The 18,133-nt window shown below is 52.4% G+C and overlaps 1 protein-coding gene across 2 annotated transcripts in view; it reads left to right on the forward strand.

The window, feature by feature from the left end:
• LOC139229844 (collagen alpha-1(V) chain-like) overlaps positions 1 to 18,133 on the forward strand; it is a 255,106-nt gene that overhangs the window by 191,977 nt on the left and 44,996 nt on the right. For both annotated transcript variants that reach the window (XM_070861460.1, XM_070861459.1), the window contains exons 42-44: positions 9,998 to 10,051; positions 12,557 to 12,610; positions 12,706 to 12,759. In XM_070861460.1, the coding sequence (XP_070717561.1) occupies positions 9,998 to 10,051; positions 12,557 to 12,610; positions 12,706 to 12,759 (162 nt within the window). The remainder of the gene's footprint in view (positions 1 to 9,997; positions 10,052 to 12,556; positions 12,611 to 12,705; positions 12,760 to 18,133) is intronic.

Raw genomic sequence — 18,133 nt, forward strand, 5'->3', positions numbered from 1 at the left:
GGCATTGACCACTGACTGAACCCACTGCTGTAACTGGGCATTGACCACTGACTGAACCCACTGCTGTAACTGGGCATTGACCACTGACTGAATCCACTGCTGTAACTGGGCATTGACCATTGGCTGAACCCACTGCTGTAACTGGGCATTGACCACTGACTGAACCCATTGCTGTAACTCGGCATTGACCATTGACTGAACCCACTGCTGTAACTGGGCATTGAACACTGACTGAACCCACTGCTGTAACTGGGCATTGACCACTGACTGAACCCACTGCAGTAACTGGGCATTAACCATTGACTGAACCCACTGCTGTAACTGGGCATTGACCATTGACTGACTGAACCCACTGCTGTAACTGGGCATTGACCACTGACTGAACCCACTGCTGTAACTGGGCATTGACCACTGACTGAACCCACTGCTGTAACTGGGCATTGACCACTGACTGAACCCACTGCTGTAACTGGGCATTGATCATTGACGGAACCCACTGCTGTAACTGGGCATTGACCATTGTCTGAACCCACTGCTATAACTGGGCATTGACCACTGACTGAACCCACTGCTGTAACTGGGCATTGACTACTGACTGAACCCACTGCTGTAACTGGGCATTGACCACTGACTGACTGAACCCACTGCTGTAACTGGGCATTGATCACTGACTGAACCCACTGCTGTAACTGGGCATTGACCACTGACTGAACCCACTGCTGTAACTGGGCATTGACCATTGACTGAACCCACTGCTGTAACTGGGCATTGACCATTGACTGAACCCACTGCTGTAACTGGGCATTGCCATTGACTGAACCCACTGCTGTAACTGGGCATTGACCATTGACTGAACCCACTGCTGTAACTGGGCATTGACCATTGACTGAACCCACTGCTGTAACTGGGCAGTGACCACTGACTGAACCCACTGCTGTAATTGCACATTGACCACTGACTGAACCACTGCTGTAACTGGGCATTGACCATTGACTGAACCCACTGCTGTAACTGGGCATTGACCACTGACTGAATCCACTGCTGTAACTGGGCATTGACCACTGACTGAACCCACTGCTGTAACTGGGCATTGACCACTGACTGAATCCACTGCTGTAACTGGGCATTGACCACTGACTGAACCCACTGCTGTAACTGGGCATTGACCACTGACTGAACCCACTGCTGTAACTGGGCATTGACCACTGACTGAATCCACTGCTGTAACTGGGCATTGACCATTGGCTGAACCCACTGCTGTAACTGGGCATTGACCACTGACTGAACCCATTGCTGTAACTCGGCATTGACCATTGACTGAACCCACTGCTGTAACTGGGCATTGACCATTGACTGACTGAACCCACTGCTGTAACTGGGTATTGACCACTGACTGAACCCACTGCTGTAACTGGGCATTGACCACTGACTGAACCCACTGCTGTAACTGGGCATTGACCACTGACTGAACCCACTGCTGTAACTGGGCATTGATCATTGACGGAACCCACTGCTGTAACTGGGCATTGACCATTGTCTGAACCCACTGCTATAACTGGGCATTGACCACTGACTGAACCCACTGCTGTAACTGGGCATTGACTACTGACTGAACCCACTGCTGTAACTGGGCATTGACCACTGACTGACTGAACCCACTGCTGTAACTGGGCATTGATCACTGACTGAACCCAGTGCTGTAACTGGGCATTGACCACTGACTGAACCCACTGCTGTAACTGGGCATTGACCATTGACTGAACCCACTGCTGTAACTGGGCATTGACCATTGACTGAACCCACTGCTGTAACTGGGCATTGGCCATTGACTGAACCCACTGCTGTAACTGGGCATTGACCATTGACTGAACCCACTGCTGTAACTGGGCATTGACCATTGACTGAACCCACTGCTGTTACTGGGCAGTGACCACTGACTGAACCCACTGCTGTAATTGGACATTGACCACTGACTGAACCACTGCTGTAACTGGGCATTGACCATTGACTGAACCCACTGCTGTAACTGGGCATTGACCATTGACTGAACCCACTGCTGTAACTGGGCATTGACCACTGACTGAACCCACTGCTGTAACTGGGCATTGCCCACTGACTTAATCCACTGCTGTAACTGGGCATTGACCACTGACTGAACCCACTGCAGTAACTGGGCATTGACCACTGACTGAACCCACTGCTGTAACTGGGCATTGACCACTGACTGAACCCACTGCTGTAACTGGGCATTGACCACTGACTGAACCCACTGCTGTAACTGGGCATTGACCATTGACTGAACCCACTGCTGTAACTGGGCATTGATCATTGACTGAACCCACTGCTGTAACTGGGCATTGACCATTGACTGAACCCACTGCTGTAACTGGGCATTGACCACTGACTGAACCCACTGCTGTAACTGGGCAATGACCACTGACTGAACCCACTGCTGTAACTGGGCATTGGCCACTGACTGAACCCACTGCTGTAACTGGGCATTGACCACTGACTGAACCCACTGCTGTAACTGTGCATTGACCACTGACTGAACCCACTGCTGTAACTGGGCATTGACCACTGACTGAACCCACTGCTGTAACTGGGCATTGAACATTGACTGAACCCACTGCTGTAACTGGGCATTGACCACTGACTGAACCCACTGCTGTAACTGGGCATTGACCACTGACTGAATCCACTGCTGTAACTGGGCATTGACCACTGACTGAACCCACTGCTGTAACTGGGCATTGACCACTGACTGAATCCACTGCTGTAACTGGGCATTGACCACTGACTGAACCCACTGCTGTAACTGGGCATTGACCACTGACTGAACCCACTGCTGTAACTGGGCATTGACCACTGACTGAATCCACTGCTGTAACTGGGCATTGACCATTGGCTGAACCCACTGCTGTAACTGGGCATTGACCACTGACTGAACCCATTGCTGTAACTCGGCATTGACCATTGACTGAACCCACTGCTGTAACTGGGCATTGAACACTGACTGAACCCACTGCTGTAACTGGGCATTGACCACTGACTGAACCCACTGCAGTAACTGGGCATTAACCATTGACTGAACCCACTGCTGTAACTGGGCATTGACCATTGACTGACTGAACCCACTGCTGTAACTGGGCATTGACCACTGACTGAACCCACTGCTGTAACTGGGCATTGACCACTGACTGAACCCACTGCTGTAACTGGGCATTGACCACTGACTGAACCCACTGCTGTAACTGGGCATTGATCATTGACGGAACCCACTGCTGTAACTGGGCATTGACCATTGTCTGAACCCACTGCTATAACTGGGCATTGACCACTGACTGAACCCACTGCTGTAACTGGGCATTGACTACTGACTGAACCCACTGCTGTAACTGGGCATTGACCACTGACTGACTGAACCCACTGCTGTAACTGGGCATTGATCACTGACTGAACCCACTGCTGTAACTGGGCATTGACCACTGACTGAACCCACTGCTGTAACTGGGCATTGACCATTGACTGAACCCACTGCTGTAACTGGGCATTGACCATTGACTGAACCCACTGCTGTAACTGGGCATTGGCCATTGACTGAACCCACTGCTGTAACTGGGCATTGACCATTGACTGAACCCACTGCTGTAACTGGGCATTGACCATTGACTGAACCCACTGCTGTAACTGGGCAGTGACCACTGACTGAACCCACTGCTGTAATTGGACATTGACCACTGACTGAACCACTGCTGTAACTGGGCATTGACCATTGACTGAACCCACTGCTGTAACTGGGCATTGACCATTGACTGAACCCACTGCTGTAACTGGGCATTGACCACTGACTGAACCCACTGCTGTAACTGGGCATTGCCCACTGACTTAATCCACTGCTGTAACTGGGCATTGACCACTGACTGAACACACTGCAGTAACTGGGCATTGACCACTGACTGAACCCACTGCTGTAACTGGGCATTGACCACTGACTGAACCCACTGCTGTAACTGGGCATTGACCACTGACTGAACCCACTGCTGTAACTGGGCATTGACCATTGACTGAACCCACTGCTGTAACTGGGCATTGATCATTGACTGAACCCACTGCTGTAACTGGGCATTGACCATTGACTGAACCCACTGCTGTAACTGGGCATTGACCACTGACTGAACCCACTGCTGTAACTGGGCAATGACCACTGACTGAACCCACTGCTGTAACTGGGCATTGGCCACTGACTGAACCCACTGCTGTAACTGGGCATTGACCACTGACTGAACCCACTGCTGTAACTGTGCATTGACCACTGACTGAACCCACTGCTGTAACTGGGCATTGACCATTGACTGAACCCACTGCTGTAACTGGGCATTGATCACTGACTGAACCCACTGCTGTAACTGGGCATTGACCACTGACTGAACCCACTGCTGTAACTGGGCATTGACCACTGACTGAACCCACTGCTGTAACTGGGCATTGATCACTGACTGAACCCACTGCTGTAACTGGGCATTGACCATTGCCTGAACCCACTGCTGTAACTGGGCATTGACCACAGACTGAACCCACTGATGTAACTGGGCATTGAACATTGACTGAACCCACTGCTGTAACTGGGCATTGACCATTGACTGAACCCACTGCTGTAACTGGGCATTGACCACTGACTGAACCCACTGCTGTAACTGGGCATTGACCACTGACTGAATCCACTGCTGTAACTGGGCATTGATCATTGACGGAACCCACTGCTGTAACTGGGCATTGACCACTGACTGAACCCACTGCTGTAACTGCGCATTGACCACTGACTGACTGAACCCACTGCTGTAACTGGGCATTGATCACTGACTGAACCCACTGCTGTAACTGGGCATTGACCACTGACTGAACCCACTGCTGTAACTGTGCATTGACCACTGACTGAACCCACTGCTGTAACTGGGCATTGACCATTGACTGAACCCACTGCTGTAACTGGGCATTGACCACTGACTGAACCCACTGCTGTAACTGGGCATTGACCACTGACTGAACCCACTGCTGTAACTGGGCATTGACCACTGACTGAACCCACTGCTGTAACTGGGCATTGACCACTGACTGAACCCACTGCTGTAACTGGGCATTGACCATTGACTGACTGAACCCACTGCTGTAACTGGACATTGACCACTGACTGAACCCACTGCTGTAACTGGGCATTGACCACCGACTGAAACCACTGCTGTAACTGGTCATTGACCATTGACTGAACCCACTGCTGTAACTGGGCATTGACCACCGACTGAAACCACTGCTGTAACTGGGCATTGACCACTGACTGAACCCACTGCTGTAACTGGGCATTGACCACCGACTGAAACCACTGCTGTAACTGGGCATTGAACATTGACTGACTGAAACCACTGCTGTAACTGGGCATTGACCACTGACTGAACCCACTGCTGTAACTGGGCATTGACCACCGACTGAAACCACTGCTGTAACTGGGCATTGAACATTGACTGACTGAACCCACTGTTGTAACTGGGCAATGACCATTGACTGAACCCACTGCTGTAACTGGGCAATGACCATTGACTGAACCCACTGCTGTAACTGGGCATTGACCACTGACTGAACCCACTGCTGTAACTGGGCATTGACCATTGACTGACTGAACCCACTGCTGTAACTGGGCATTGACCATTGACTGAACCCACTGCTGTAACTGGGCATTGACCACTGACTGAACCCACTGCTGTAACTGGGCATTGACCATTGACTGAATCCACTGCTGTAACTGGGCATTGACCATTGACTGAATCCACTGCTGTAACTGGGCATTGACCATTGGCTGAACCCACTGCTGTAACTGGGCATTGACCACTGACTGAACCCACTGCTGTAACTGGGCATTGACCACCGACTGAACCCACTGCAGTAACTGGGCATTAACCATTGACTGAACCCACTGCTGTAACTGGGCATTGACCACTGACTGACTGAACCCACTGCTGTAACTGGGCATTGACCACTGACTGAACCCACTGCTGTAACTGGGCATTGACTATTGACTGAACCCACTGCTGTAACTGGGCATTGACCATTGACTGACTGAACCCACCGCTGTAACTGGGCATTGACCACTGACTGAACCCACTACTGTAACTGGGCATTGACTATTGACTGAACCCACTGCTGTAACTGGGCATTGACCATTGACTGAACCCACTGCTGTAACTGGGCATTGACCATTGACTGAACCCACTGCAACTGGGCATTGACCACTGACTGAACCCACTGCTGTAACTGGGCATTGACCACTGACTGAACCCACTGCTGTAACTGGTCATTGACCATTGACTGAACCCACTGCTGTAACTGGGCATTGATCACTGACTGAACCCACTGCTGTAACTGGGCATTGACCACTGACTGAACCCACTGCTATAACTAGGCATTGACCACTGACTGAACCCACTGCTGTAACTGGGCATTGACTATTGACTGAACCCACTGCTGTAACTGGGCATTGACCATTGACTGAACCCACTGCTTCAACTGGGCATTGAACATTGACTGACTGAATCCACTGCTGTAACTGGGCATTGACCATTGGCTGAACCCACTGCTGTAACTGGGCATTGACCATTGACTGAACCCACTGCTTCAACTGGGCATTGAACATTGAATGGCTGAACCCACTGCTGTAACTGGGCATTGACCATTGGCTGAACCCACTGCTGTAACTGGGCATTGACCACTGACTGAACCCATTGCTGTAACTCGGCATTGAACACTGACTGAACCCACTGCTGTAACTGGGCATTGACCACTGACTGAACCCACTGCTGTAACTGGGCATTGACCACTGACTGAACCCACTGCTGTAACTGGGCAATGACCACTGACTGAACCCACTGCTGTAACTGGGCATTGGCCACTGACTGAACCCACTGCTGTAACTGGGCATTGACCACTGACTGAACCCACTGCTGTAACTGTGCATTGACCACTGACTGAACCCACTGCTGTAACTGGGCATTGACCATTGACTGAACCCACTGCTGTAACTGGGCATTGATCACTGACTGAACCCACTGCTGTAACTGGGCATTGACCACTGACTGAACCCACTGCTGTAACTGGGCATTGACCACTGACTGAACCCACTGCTGTAACTGGGCATTGATCACTGACTGAACCCACTGCTGTAACTGGGCATTGACCATTGCCTGAACCCACTGCTGTAACTGGGCATTGACCACAGACTGAACCCACTGATGTAACTGGGCATTGAACATTGACTGAACCCACTGCTGTAACTGGGCATTGACCATTGACTGAACCCACTGCTGTAACTGGGCATTGACCACTGACTGAACCCACTGCTGTAACTGGGCATTGACCACTGACTGAATCCACTGCTGTAACTGGGCATTGATCATTGACGGAACCCACTGCTGTAACTGGGCATTGACCACTGACTGAACCCACTGCTGTAACTGCGCATTGACCACTGACTGACTGAACCCACTGCTGTAACTGGGCATTGATCACTGACTGAACCCACTGCTGTAACTGGGCATTGACCACTGACTGAACCCACTGCTGTAACTGTGCATTGACCACTGACTGAACCCACTGCTGTAACTGGGCATTGACCATTGACTGAACCCACTGCTGTAACTGGGCATTGACCACTGACTGAACCCACTGCTGTAACTGGGCATTGACCACTGACTGAACCCACTGCTGTAACTGGGCATTGACCACTGACTGAACCCACTGCTGTAACTGGGCATTGATCACTGACTGAACCCACTGCTGTAACTGGGCATTGACCACTGACTGAACCCACTGCTGTAACTGGGCATTGACCACTGACTGAACCCACTGCTGTAACTGGGCATTGAACATTGACTGAACCCAGTGCTGTAACTGGGCATTGACCACTGACTGAACCCACTGCTGTAACTGGGCATTGACCACTGACTGAATCCACTGCTGTAACTGGGCATTGACCACTGACTGAACCCACTGCTGTAACTGGGCATTGACCACTGACTGAATCCACTGCTGTAACTGGGCATTGACCACTGACTGAACCCACTGCTGTAACTGGGCATTGACCATTGACTGAACCCACTGCTGTAACTGGGCATTGACCACTGACTGAATCCACTGCTGTAACTGGGCATTGACCATTGGCTGAACCCACTGCTGTAACTGGGCATTGACCACTGACTGAACCCATTGCTGTAACTCGGCATTGACCATTGACTGAACCCACTGCTGTAACTGGGCATTGACCACTGACTGAACCCACTGCTATAACTGGGCATTGACCACTGACTGAACCCACTGCTGTAACTGGGCATTGACTACTGACTGAACCCACTGCTGTAACTGGGCATTGACTACTGACTGAACCCACTGCTGTAACTGGGCATTGACCACTGACTGACTGAACCCACTGCTGTAACTGGGCATTGATCACTGACTGAACCCACTGCTGTAACTGGGCATTGACCACTGACTGAACCCACTGCTGTAACTGGGCATTGACCATTGACTGAACCCACTGCTGTAACTGGGCATTGACCATTGACTGAACCCACTGCTGTAACTGGGCATTGGCCATTGACTGAACCCACTGCTGTAACTGGGCATTGACCATTGACTGAACCCACTGCTGTAACTGGGCATTGACCATTGACTGAACCCACTGCTGTAACTGGGCAGTGACCACTGACTGAACCCACTGCTGTAATTGGACATTGACCACTGACTGAACCACTGCTGTAACTGGGCATTGACCATTGACTGAACCCACTGCTGTAACTGGGCATTGACCATTGACTGAACCCACTGCTGTAACTGGGCATTGACCACTGACTGAACCCACTGCTGTAACTGGGCATTGCCCACTGACTTAATCCACTGCTGTAACTGGGCATTGACCACTGACTTAATCCACTGCTGTAACTGGGCATTGACCACTGACTGAACCCACTGCTGTAACTGGGCATTGACCACTGACTGAACCCACTGCTGTAACTGGGCATTGACCACTGACTGAACCCACTGCTGTAACTGGGCATTGACCATTGACTGAACCCACTGCTGTAACTGGGCATTGATCATTGACTGAACCCACTGCTGTAACTGGGCATTGACCATTGACTGAACCCACTGCTGTAACTGGGCATTGACCATTGACTGACTGAACCCACTGCTGTAACTGGGCATTGACCATTGACTGACTGAACCCACTGTTGTAACTGGGCATTGACCATTGACTGAACCCACTGCTGTTACTGGGCATTGACCATTGACTGACTAAACGCACTGCTGTAACTGGGCATTGACCATTGACTGAACCCACTGCTGTAACTGGGCATTCACCATTGACTGACTGAACCCACCGCTGTAACTGGGCATTGACCATTGACTGAACCCACTGCTGTAACTGGGCATTGACCACTGACTGAACCCACTGCTGTAACTGGGCATTGACCATTGACTGAACCCACTGCTATTACTGGGCATTGATTATTGACTGAACCCACTGCTGTAACTGGGCAGTGACCACTGACTGAACCCACTGCTGTAACTGGGCAGTGACCATTGACTGAACCCACTGCTGTAACTGGGCAGTGACCACTGACTGAACCCACTGCTATTACTAGGCATTGACTATTGACTGAACCCACTGCTGTAACTAGGTGTTGACCATTCATTGACTGAACCCACTGCTGTAACTAGGTGTTGACCACTGACTGAACCCACTTCCGGTACTAGGCATTGACCACTGACTGAACCCACTGCTGTAACTAGGCATTGACCACTGACTGAACCCACTGCTGTAACTGGGCATTGACCACTGACTGAACCCACTGCTTAAACTGGGCATTGACCACTGACTGACTGAACCTATGCATGTAACCTGCTGCAGGATGGATGACTTCCCATTTACTCTATCTCTTTCTCCCCGTAGGGTCCAGTTGGTTTCCCTGGTGATCCCGGACCTGCTGGCGAAATTGGACCACGAGTAAGTGTCAATGGACTTTGAGCATCTCATCGTCGTGTTATTTTAAAAACGTTATCAATGCTGCTGTTGGTCTTTGCTCTCTTGTACCACCTTCTGTCTTTTTTTATTTGTTCCCGGGATGTGGGCGTCGTTGGCAAGGCCAGCATTTATTGACCATCCCTAATTGCCCTCGAGAAGATGGCGGTGTTCCACCTTCTTGAACCGCTGCAGTCCGTGTGGTGAAGGTTCTCCCTCAGTGCTGTTCGGGAGCGAGTTCCAGGATTGTGACCCAGTGATGATGAAGGAACGGCGATATATTTGCAAGTCAGGATGGTGTGTGACTCAGAGGGGAACCTGCCAGACATCGACCTGCCTGTATCCTTCCTGTGTTGAATCAAAACTTCTGCTCCAGCTCCATGCTTTCCTTGGTCCTCCGACACTTGGGGTTGGAAATTCAGTCGTACCTCTGTTGCGGTGTTAAGCCAGGTGGAGCGGGACCTTTAGCGCCTTGATAAAGTTTGCGCCTCCCGCGAAGAAATTTGACAGAATCGATCGAAGAGCTGACAGGGGCGATAAATCAGCCTTTGCCCATTGCATACCTGAGCCGAGGGGGCTGGCGTGGGGGGGCGTGGGGGGGCGTGGGGGGGCGTGGGGGGGCGTGGGGGGGCGGGGGGGGGGGCGTGGGGGGGGCGTGGGGGGGCTGGTGGGGGGGCGTGGGGGGGCGGGGGGGGGGGGGCGTGGGGGGGCGTGGGGGGGCGTGGGGGGGCGTGGGGGGGCGGGGGGGGGGGCGTGGGGGGGGCGTGGGGGGGCTGGTGGGGGGGCGTGGGGGGGCGGGGGGGGGGGCGTGGGGGGGCGTGGGGGGGCGGGGGGGGGCGTGGGGGGGGCGTGGGGGGGCTGGTGGGGGGGCGTGGGGGGGCGTGGGGGGGCTGGTGGGGGGGCGTGGGGGGGCTGGTGGGGGGGCGTGGGGGGCGGGGGGGGGCGTGGGGGGGCGTGGGGGGGCGGGGGGGGGGGGGCGTGGGGGGGCGTGGGGGGGCGGGGGGGGCGTGGGGGGGCTGGTGGGGGGGCGTGGGGGGGCGGGGGGGGCATGGGGGGGCGGGCGGCGATAACAAAAGTTTGGTCGGTAAATTTAACGGACCCATTGCGCATGCGCGGAACTCCGAATCAGATCACGGGAGAAGCCGAGTCTTGAAGGCGCAGCGCAGTAATGCACCCATTAAAGTTTTCAAAGTCACTTTGTCTTGAGCTGAACTGTCGTGTCTGTCTGCTGCTGAAACTCGGAGGCTGACGCACCGTGCTCTGTGTAAACGTTGCACTGACTGTGATTTCCGAGGGAAGCACTTCCTCACCCCTTTAAGTAGCCACCAGTTAACGGCTCTGCAAGCCTGTAGCCACTGTTTTTGGCCAGGTGTTGTTCTTGGTGGCTGCTGAATGAGGTGGCTGCACTGAATTTACTGACCTGGACGCAAGCGTGGGCATTGCACCAGGACTAACCTCAGGATTGCACTGATCATCAGCAGCCGGGCGCCACTGGTTTGCCTCAAATTAATGTGTTCGGTTGGGGTGCTAAACACTGCGCTCCCGGTCGGTAACCTCTTACGTTCCCATTCACGCCCCCTCTGGCCGCTCACTGAGGCGTCAGGTAACTGAGAATCCAGCCCGCCTGTGTCGCCACCCTCGGTCATCCCTTTCTGCTCCAATCGAGAGCTGTTTCAAACCCAGGCTTTTTGTCACCTAATCCTACTGAGATCCTACTTCCCCGTCCTATCCTCTCCTCCCCCTCCCTAGATCCTCTTGTCTTTCTGCTTTAACTCATACGAACTCACTATTGAGGACTTCGGAGCCCTGGAACTCCTCCCCTCCCACAGTCTTTCCTTCTACGCTGCACGGGCTCTTGGGCAAAGCTTGGCATGGTCTAACCACGAGCTCTTAAAGTATCGAATCCATAACGCCTTAAGTGTCAGCCGTGCCTCAGTGGGCTGCACATGCACCTCAGAGTCAGAAGGTTGTGGGTTCAAGTCCCACTCCAGGGACTTGAGCACATAAATCTCGGCTGACACTCCCAGTGCAGTGCTGAGGGAGTGCCGCACTGTCGGAGGTGCCGCCTTTCAGATGAGACGTTAAACCGAGGCCCCGTCTGCTCCCTCGGGTGGAGGTAAAAGATCCCATGGCACTATTCGAAGAAGAGCAGGGGAATTATCCCCGGTGTACTGGCCAATATTTATCCCTCCACCAATGTAACATTAAAAAATTGTCTGGGTCATGATCACATTGCTGTTTGTGGGAGCTTGCTGTGCGCACGTTGGACCTTCACCTGCTGGCCGAGAGCCTGTGCCACTGAGAATTATAACTGTGGTGCTGGGGAAACAAAAGGGCAGAAAGTACTCTCAGGAGCGAGTTGCTGACCTGTTGAAAATTTGGCCCCACCTTTGCCCGTCCCTGCTGAGAAGGTTTCAGATGCACCCGTCAAGCGGGGCTAATTGATTGCAGTCAATTCTCAGACCTGTGTTTCTTTCCTTGCCTTTTTAGGGTCACGACGGTGCCAAAGGTGAAAGGGGAGAGGATGGCGAGCAAGGACAAGCTGTAAGTAGCGAAGGAGGGAGTGTGCCGATCCAGCCGTGCTTTGGGCCGCTCTGCAGGTAGACTGATCCCTTTCTCTCTCTCTCCTTATCACACAGGGATCTCCAGGACCGACCGGTGAAGTGGGCCCACTCGGTCCTCCCGGAAAGAGGGTAAGCAAACATTTCCAAAAACTTCATCCATGCAGGATCCTTTGCGCTTTAGTGGTTTAATTTGGTGAGTTCATGACATGTCGAAACCATCAAGGCCACAGGTTTGATTCACTGCTCGGAGCTGATCTCGGGCCCAGGAGCCATGTGTGCTCCAGATGTGAGGGATGTATCTGGGTCTAGGGACTGTGTATGGGATGTATCTCAGTCTAGGGTCTGTGTGTGGGATGTATCTGGGATTAGCGTCTGTGTGTGGGATGTATCTTGGTCTAGGGTCTATGTGTGTTATGTATCTGGGTCTAGGGTCTGTGTGTGGGATGTATCTTTGTCTGGGGTCTGTGTTGTATCTGGGTCTGTGTGTGTTATGTATCTGGGTCTGGGGTCTGTGTGTGTTATGTATCTGGGTCTAGGGACTGTGTGTGGGATGTATCTGGGTCTAGGGTCTGTGTGTGGGATGTATCTAGGTCGAGGGTCTGTGTGTGGGATGTATCTTGGTCTGGGTCTGTGTGTGGAATGTATCTGGGTCAAGGATCTGTGTATGAGTTGTATCTGGGTCTGTGCGTGGGATGTATCTGGGTCTGGGGTCTGTGTGTGTTATGTATCTGGGTCTAGGGTCTGTATGTGGGATGTATCTGTGTCTGGGGTCTGTGTGTGGGATGTATCAGGGTCTAGGGTCTGTGTGTGGGATGTATCTGGGTCTAGGGTCTGTGTGTGGGATGTATCCGGGTCTGTGTGTGGGATGTATCTGGGTCTGGGGTGTGTGTGCGGGATGTATCTGGGTCTAGGGACTGTGTGTGGGATGTACCTGGGTCTAGGGTCTGTGTGTAGGATTTATCTCGGTCGAGGGTCTGTGTGTGGGATGTATCTGGGTCTGTGTGTGGGATGTATCTGGGTCTAGGGTCTGTGTGTGGGATGTATCTGGGTCTGTGTGTGGGATGCATCTGGGTCTGGGGTCTGTGTGTGGGACGTATCTGGGTCTAGTGTCTGTGTGTGGGACGTATCTGGGTCTAGGGTCTGTGTGTGGGATGCATCTTGGTCTAGGGTCTGTGTGTACAATGTATATGGGTCTACGGTCTGTGTGTGGGATGTATCTGGGTCTGTGTGTGGGATGCATCTGGGTCTGGGGTCTGTGTGTGGAATGTATCTGTGTCTTGGGTCTGTGTGTGGCATGTATCTGTGTCTGGGGTCTGTGTGTGGGATGTATCTGGGTCTAGGGTCTGTGTGTGGGATGTATCTGGGTCTAGGGTCTGTGTGTGGGATGTATCTGGGTCTGTGTGGGATGTATTTGCATCTGGGGTCTGTGTGTGGGATGTATCTGGGTCTCGGGTCTGAGTGTGGATGTATCTGAGTTTGTGTGTGGCATGTATCTGGGTCTCGGATCTGTGTGTGGGATGTATCTAGGTCTATGGTCTGTGTGTGGGATGTATCTGAGTCTGTGTGTGGGATGCATCTGGGTCTGGGGTCTGTGTGTGGGATGTATTTGCATCGGAGGTCTGTGTTTGGGATGTATTTGGGTCTAGGGTCTGTGTGTGGGATGTATTTGGGTCTGGGGTCTGTGTGTGGGATGTATCTGGGTCTAGGGTCTGTGTGTGGGATGTATCTGGGTCTAGGGTCTATGTGTTGGATGTATCTGGGTCAAGGGACTGTGTGTGGGATGTGTCTGGGTCTCTGGTCTGTGTGTGGGATGTATCTGGGTCTAGGGTCTGTGTGTGGGATGTGTCTGGGTCTCTGGTCTGTGTGTGGGATGTATCTGGGTCTAGGGTCTGTGTGTGGGATGTATCTGGGTCTACGGTCTGTTTGTGGGATGTATCTGTGTCTAGGGTTTGTGTGTGTGATGTATCTGGGTCTGTGTGTGTGATTTATTTGGGTCTAGGGTCTGTGTGTGAGATGTATCTGGGTCTGGGTTCTGTGTGTGGGATGTATCTGGGTCTGTGTGTGGGGTGTATCTGGGTCTACGGTCTGTGTGTGTGGGATGTATCTGGGTCTGTGAGTGGGATGTATCTGGTTCTAGTGTCTGTGTTAGGAATGTATCTGGGTCTGTGTGTGGGATGTATTTGGGTCTTGGGTCTGTGTGTGGGATGTATTTGGGTCTGGGGTCTGTGTGTGGGATGTATCTGGGTCTAGGGTCTGTGTGTGGAATGTATCTGGGTCTGTGTGTGGGATGTATTTGGGTCTGGGGTCTGTGTGTGGGATGTATCTGGGTCTGTGTGTGGGGTGTATCTGGCTCTACGGTCTGTGTGTGGGATGTATCTGGGTCTGTGTGTGGGATGTATCTGGGGTCTGTGTCTGGGACGTATCTGTGTCTAGGGTCTGTGTGTGGAATGTATCTGGGTCTACGGTCTGTGTGTGGGATGTATCTGGGTCTAGGGTTTGTGTGTGTGAAGTATCTGGGTCTGTGTTTGGGATGTATCTGGGTCTAGGGTCTGTGTGTGGGATGTATCTGGGCCTAGGGTCTGTGTGTGGGATGTATCTGGGTCTGTGTGTGGAGTATATCTGGGTCTAGGGTCTGTGTGTGAGGTGTGTCTGGACCGAGGGTCTGTGTCTGGGATGTATCTGGGTCTGGGGTCTGTGTGTGGGATGTATCTGGGTCTAGGGTCTATGTGTTGGATGTATCTGGGTCAAGGGACTGTGTGTGGGATGTGTCTGGGTCTCTGGTCTGTGTGTGGGACGTATCTGGGTCTAGGGTCTGTGTGTGGGATGTGTCTGGGTCTCTGGTCTGTGTGTACAATGTATATGGGTCTACGGTCTGTGTGTGGGATGTATCTGGGTCTGTGTGTGGGATGTATCTGGGTCTGGGGTCTGTGTGTGGAATGTATCTGTGTCTTGGGTCTGTGTGTGGCATGTATCTGTGTCTGGGGTCTGTGTGTGGGATGTATCTGGGTCTCTGATCTGTGTGTGGGATGTATCTGGGTCTAGGGTCTGTGTGTGGGATGTGTCTGGGTCTCTGGTCTGTGTGTGGGATGTATCTGGGTCTAGGGTCTGTGTGTGGGATGTATCTGGGTCTACGGTCTGTTTGTGGGATGTATCTGTGTCTAGGGTTTGTGTGTGTGATGTATCTGGGTCTGTGTGTGTGATTTATTTGGGTCTTGGGTCTGTGTGTGAGATGTATCTGGTTCTGGGTTCTGTGTGTGGGATGTATCTGGGTCTGTGTGTGGGGTGTATCTGGGTCTACGGTCTGTGTGTGTGGGATGTATCTGGGTCTGTGAGTGGGATGTATCTGGTTCTAGTGTCTGTGTTAGGAATGTATCTGGGTCTGTGTGTGGGATGTATTTGGGTCTTGGGTCTGTGTGTGGGATGTATTTGGGTCTGGGGTCTGTGTGTGGGATGTATCTGGGTCTAGGGTCTGTGTGTGGGATGTATCTGGGTCTGTGTGTGGGGTGTATCTGGCTCTACGGTCTGTGTGTGGGATGTATCTGGGTCTGTGTGTGGGATGTATCTGGGGTCTGTGTCTGGGACGTATCTGTGTCTAAGGTCTGTGTGTGGAATGTATCTGGGTCTACGGTCTGTGTGTGGGATGTATCTGGGTCTAGGGTTTGTGTGTGTGAAGTATCTGGGTCTGTGTTTGGGATGTATCTGGGTCTAGGGTCTGTGTGTGGGATGTATCTGGGTCTAGGGTCTGTGTGTGGGATGTATCTGGGTCTGTGTGTGGAGTATATCTGGGTCTAGGGTCTGTGTGTGAGGTGTGTCTGGACCGAGGGTCTGTGTCTGGGATGTATCTGGGTCTGGGGTCTGTGTGTGGGATGTATCTGGGTCTAGGGTCTGTGTGGAATGTATCTGGGTCTGTGTGTGGGGTGTATCTGGCTCTACGGTCTGTGTGTGGGATGTATCTGGGGTCTGTGTCTGGGACGTATCTGTGTCCAGGGTCTGTGTGTGGAATGTATCTGGGTCTGTGTGTGGGATGTATTTGTGTCCAGGGTCTGTGTGTGGGATGTATTTGGGTCTGGGGTCTGTGTGTGGGATGTATCTGGGTCTCGGGTCTGTGTGTGGGATGTATCTGGGTCAAGGGTCTGTGTGGGATGTGTCTGGGTCTCTGGTTTGTGTGTGGAATGTATCTCGGTCTAGGGTCTGTGTGTGGGATGTATCTGAGTCTGTGTGTGGGATGTATCTGGGTCTGGGGTCAGTGTGTGGGCTGTATCTGAGTTGTGAGTGGGATGTATGTGAGTCTAGGGTCTGTGAAGAGATGTATGTGAATCTGGGGTCTGTGTGTGGGTGTATCTGGGTCTGGGGTCTGTGTGTGGGATGTATCTGGGTCTGTGTGTGGGATGTATGTGGGTCTGGGGTCTGTGTGTGGGATGTATCTGGATCTAGGGTCTGTGTGTGGGATGTATCTGGGTCTAGGGTCTGTGCGTGGGATGTATCTTGGTCTGTGCGTGCGATGTATCTGGGTCTAGGATCTGTGTGTGGGAGGTATCTGTGTCTAGGGTCTGTGTGTGGGATGTATCTGGGTCTAGGGTCTGTATGTGGGATGTATCTGGGTCTGTGGTCTGTGTGTGGAATGTGTCTGGGTCAAGGGTCTGTTAGTGTGATCTATCTGAGTCAAGGGTCTGTGTCTGGGATGTATCTGGGTCTAGGGTCTGTTTGTGGGATGTATCTGGGTCTAGGGTCTGTGTGTGGGACCTATCTGGGTCTAGCGTCTGTGTGTGGGATGTATCTGGGTCTGTGGTCTGTGTGTGGGACAGATCTGGGTCTAGGGTCTGTGTGTGGGATGTATCTGGGTCTAGGGTCTGTGCGTGGGATGTATCTTGGTCTGTGCGTGCGATGTATCTGGGTATAGGGTCTGTGTGTGGAAGGTATCTGTGTCTTGGGTCTGTGTGTGGCATGTATCTGTGTCTGGGGTCTGTGTGTGGGATGTATCTGGGTCTAGGGTCTGTGAGTGGGATGTATCTGGGTCTAGTGTCTATGTGTGGGATGTATATGGGTCTAGGGTGTGTGTGTGTGGGATGTATCTGGGTCTAGGGTCTATGCATGGGATGTATCTGGGTCTAGGGTTTGTGTGTGTGATGTATCTGGGTCAAGGGTCTGTGTGTGGGACATATTTGGGTCTACGGTCTGTGTGTGGGATGTATCTGGGTCTAGGGTTTGTGTGTGTGAAGTATCTGGGTCTGTGTTTGGGATGTATCTGGGTCTACGGTCTGTGTGTGGGATGTATCTGGGTCTAGGGTCTGTGTGTGGGATGTATCTGGATCTCGGGTCTGTGTGTGGGATGTATCCGGGTCTAGGGTCTGTGTGTGGTATGTATCTGGGTCTGTGTGTAGGATGTATCTGGGTCTAGGGTCTTTGTGTGTGATGTATCTGGGTCAAGTGTCTGTGTGTGGGATGGATCTGGGTCTAAGGTCTGTGTGTGGGATGTATCTGGGTCTCGGGTCTGTGTGTGGAA

This window comes from Pristiophorus japonicus, chromosome 19 (genome assembly GCF_044704955.1).
Source record: "Pristiophorus japonicus isolate sPriJap1 chromosome 19, sPriJap1.hap1, whole genome shotgun sequence".
Lineage (NCBI taxonomy): Eukaryota > Metazoa > Chordata > Chondrichthyes > Pristiophoridae > Pristiophorus > Pristiophorus japonicus.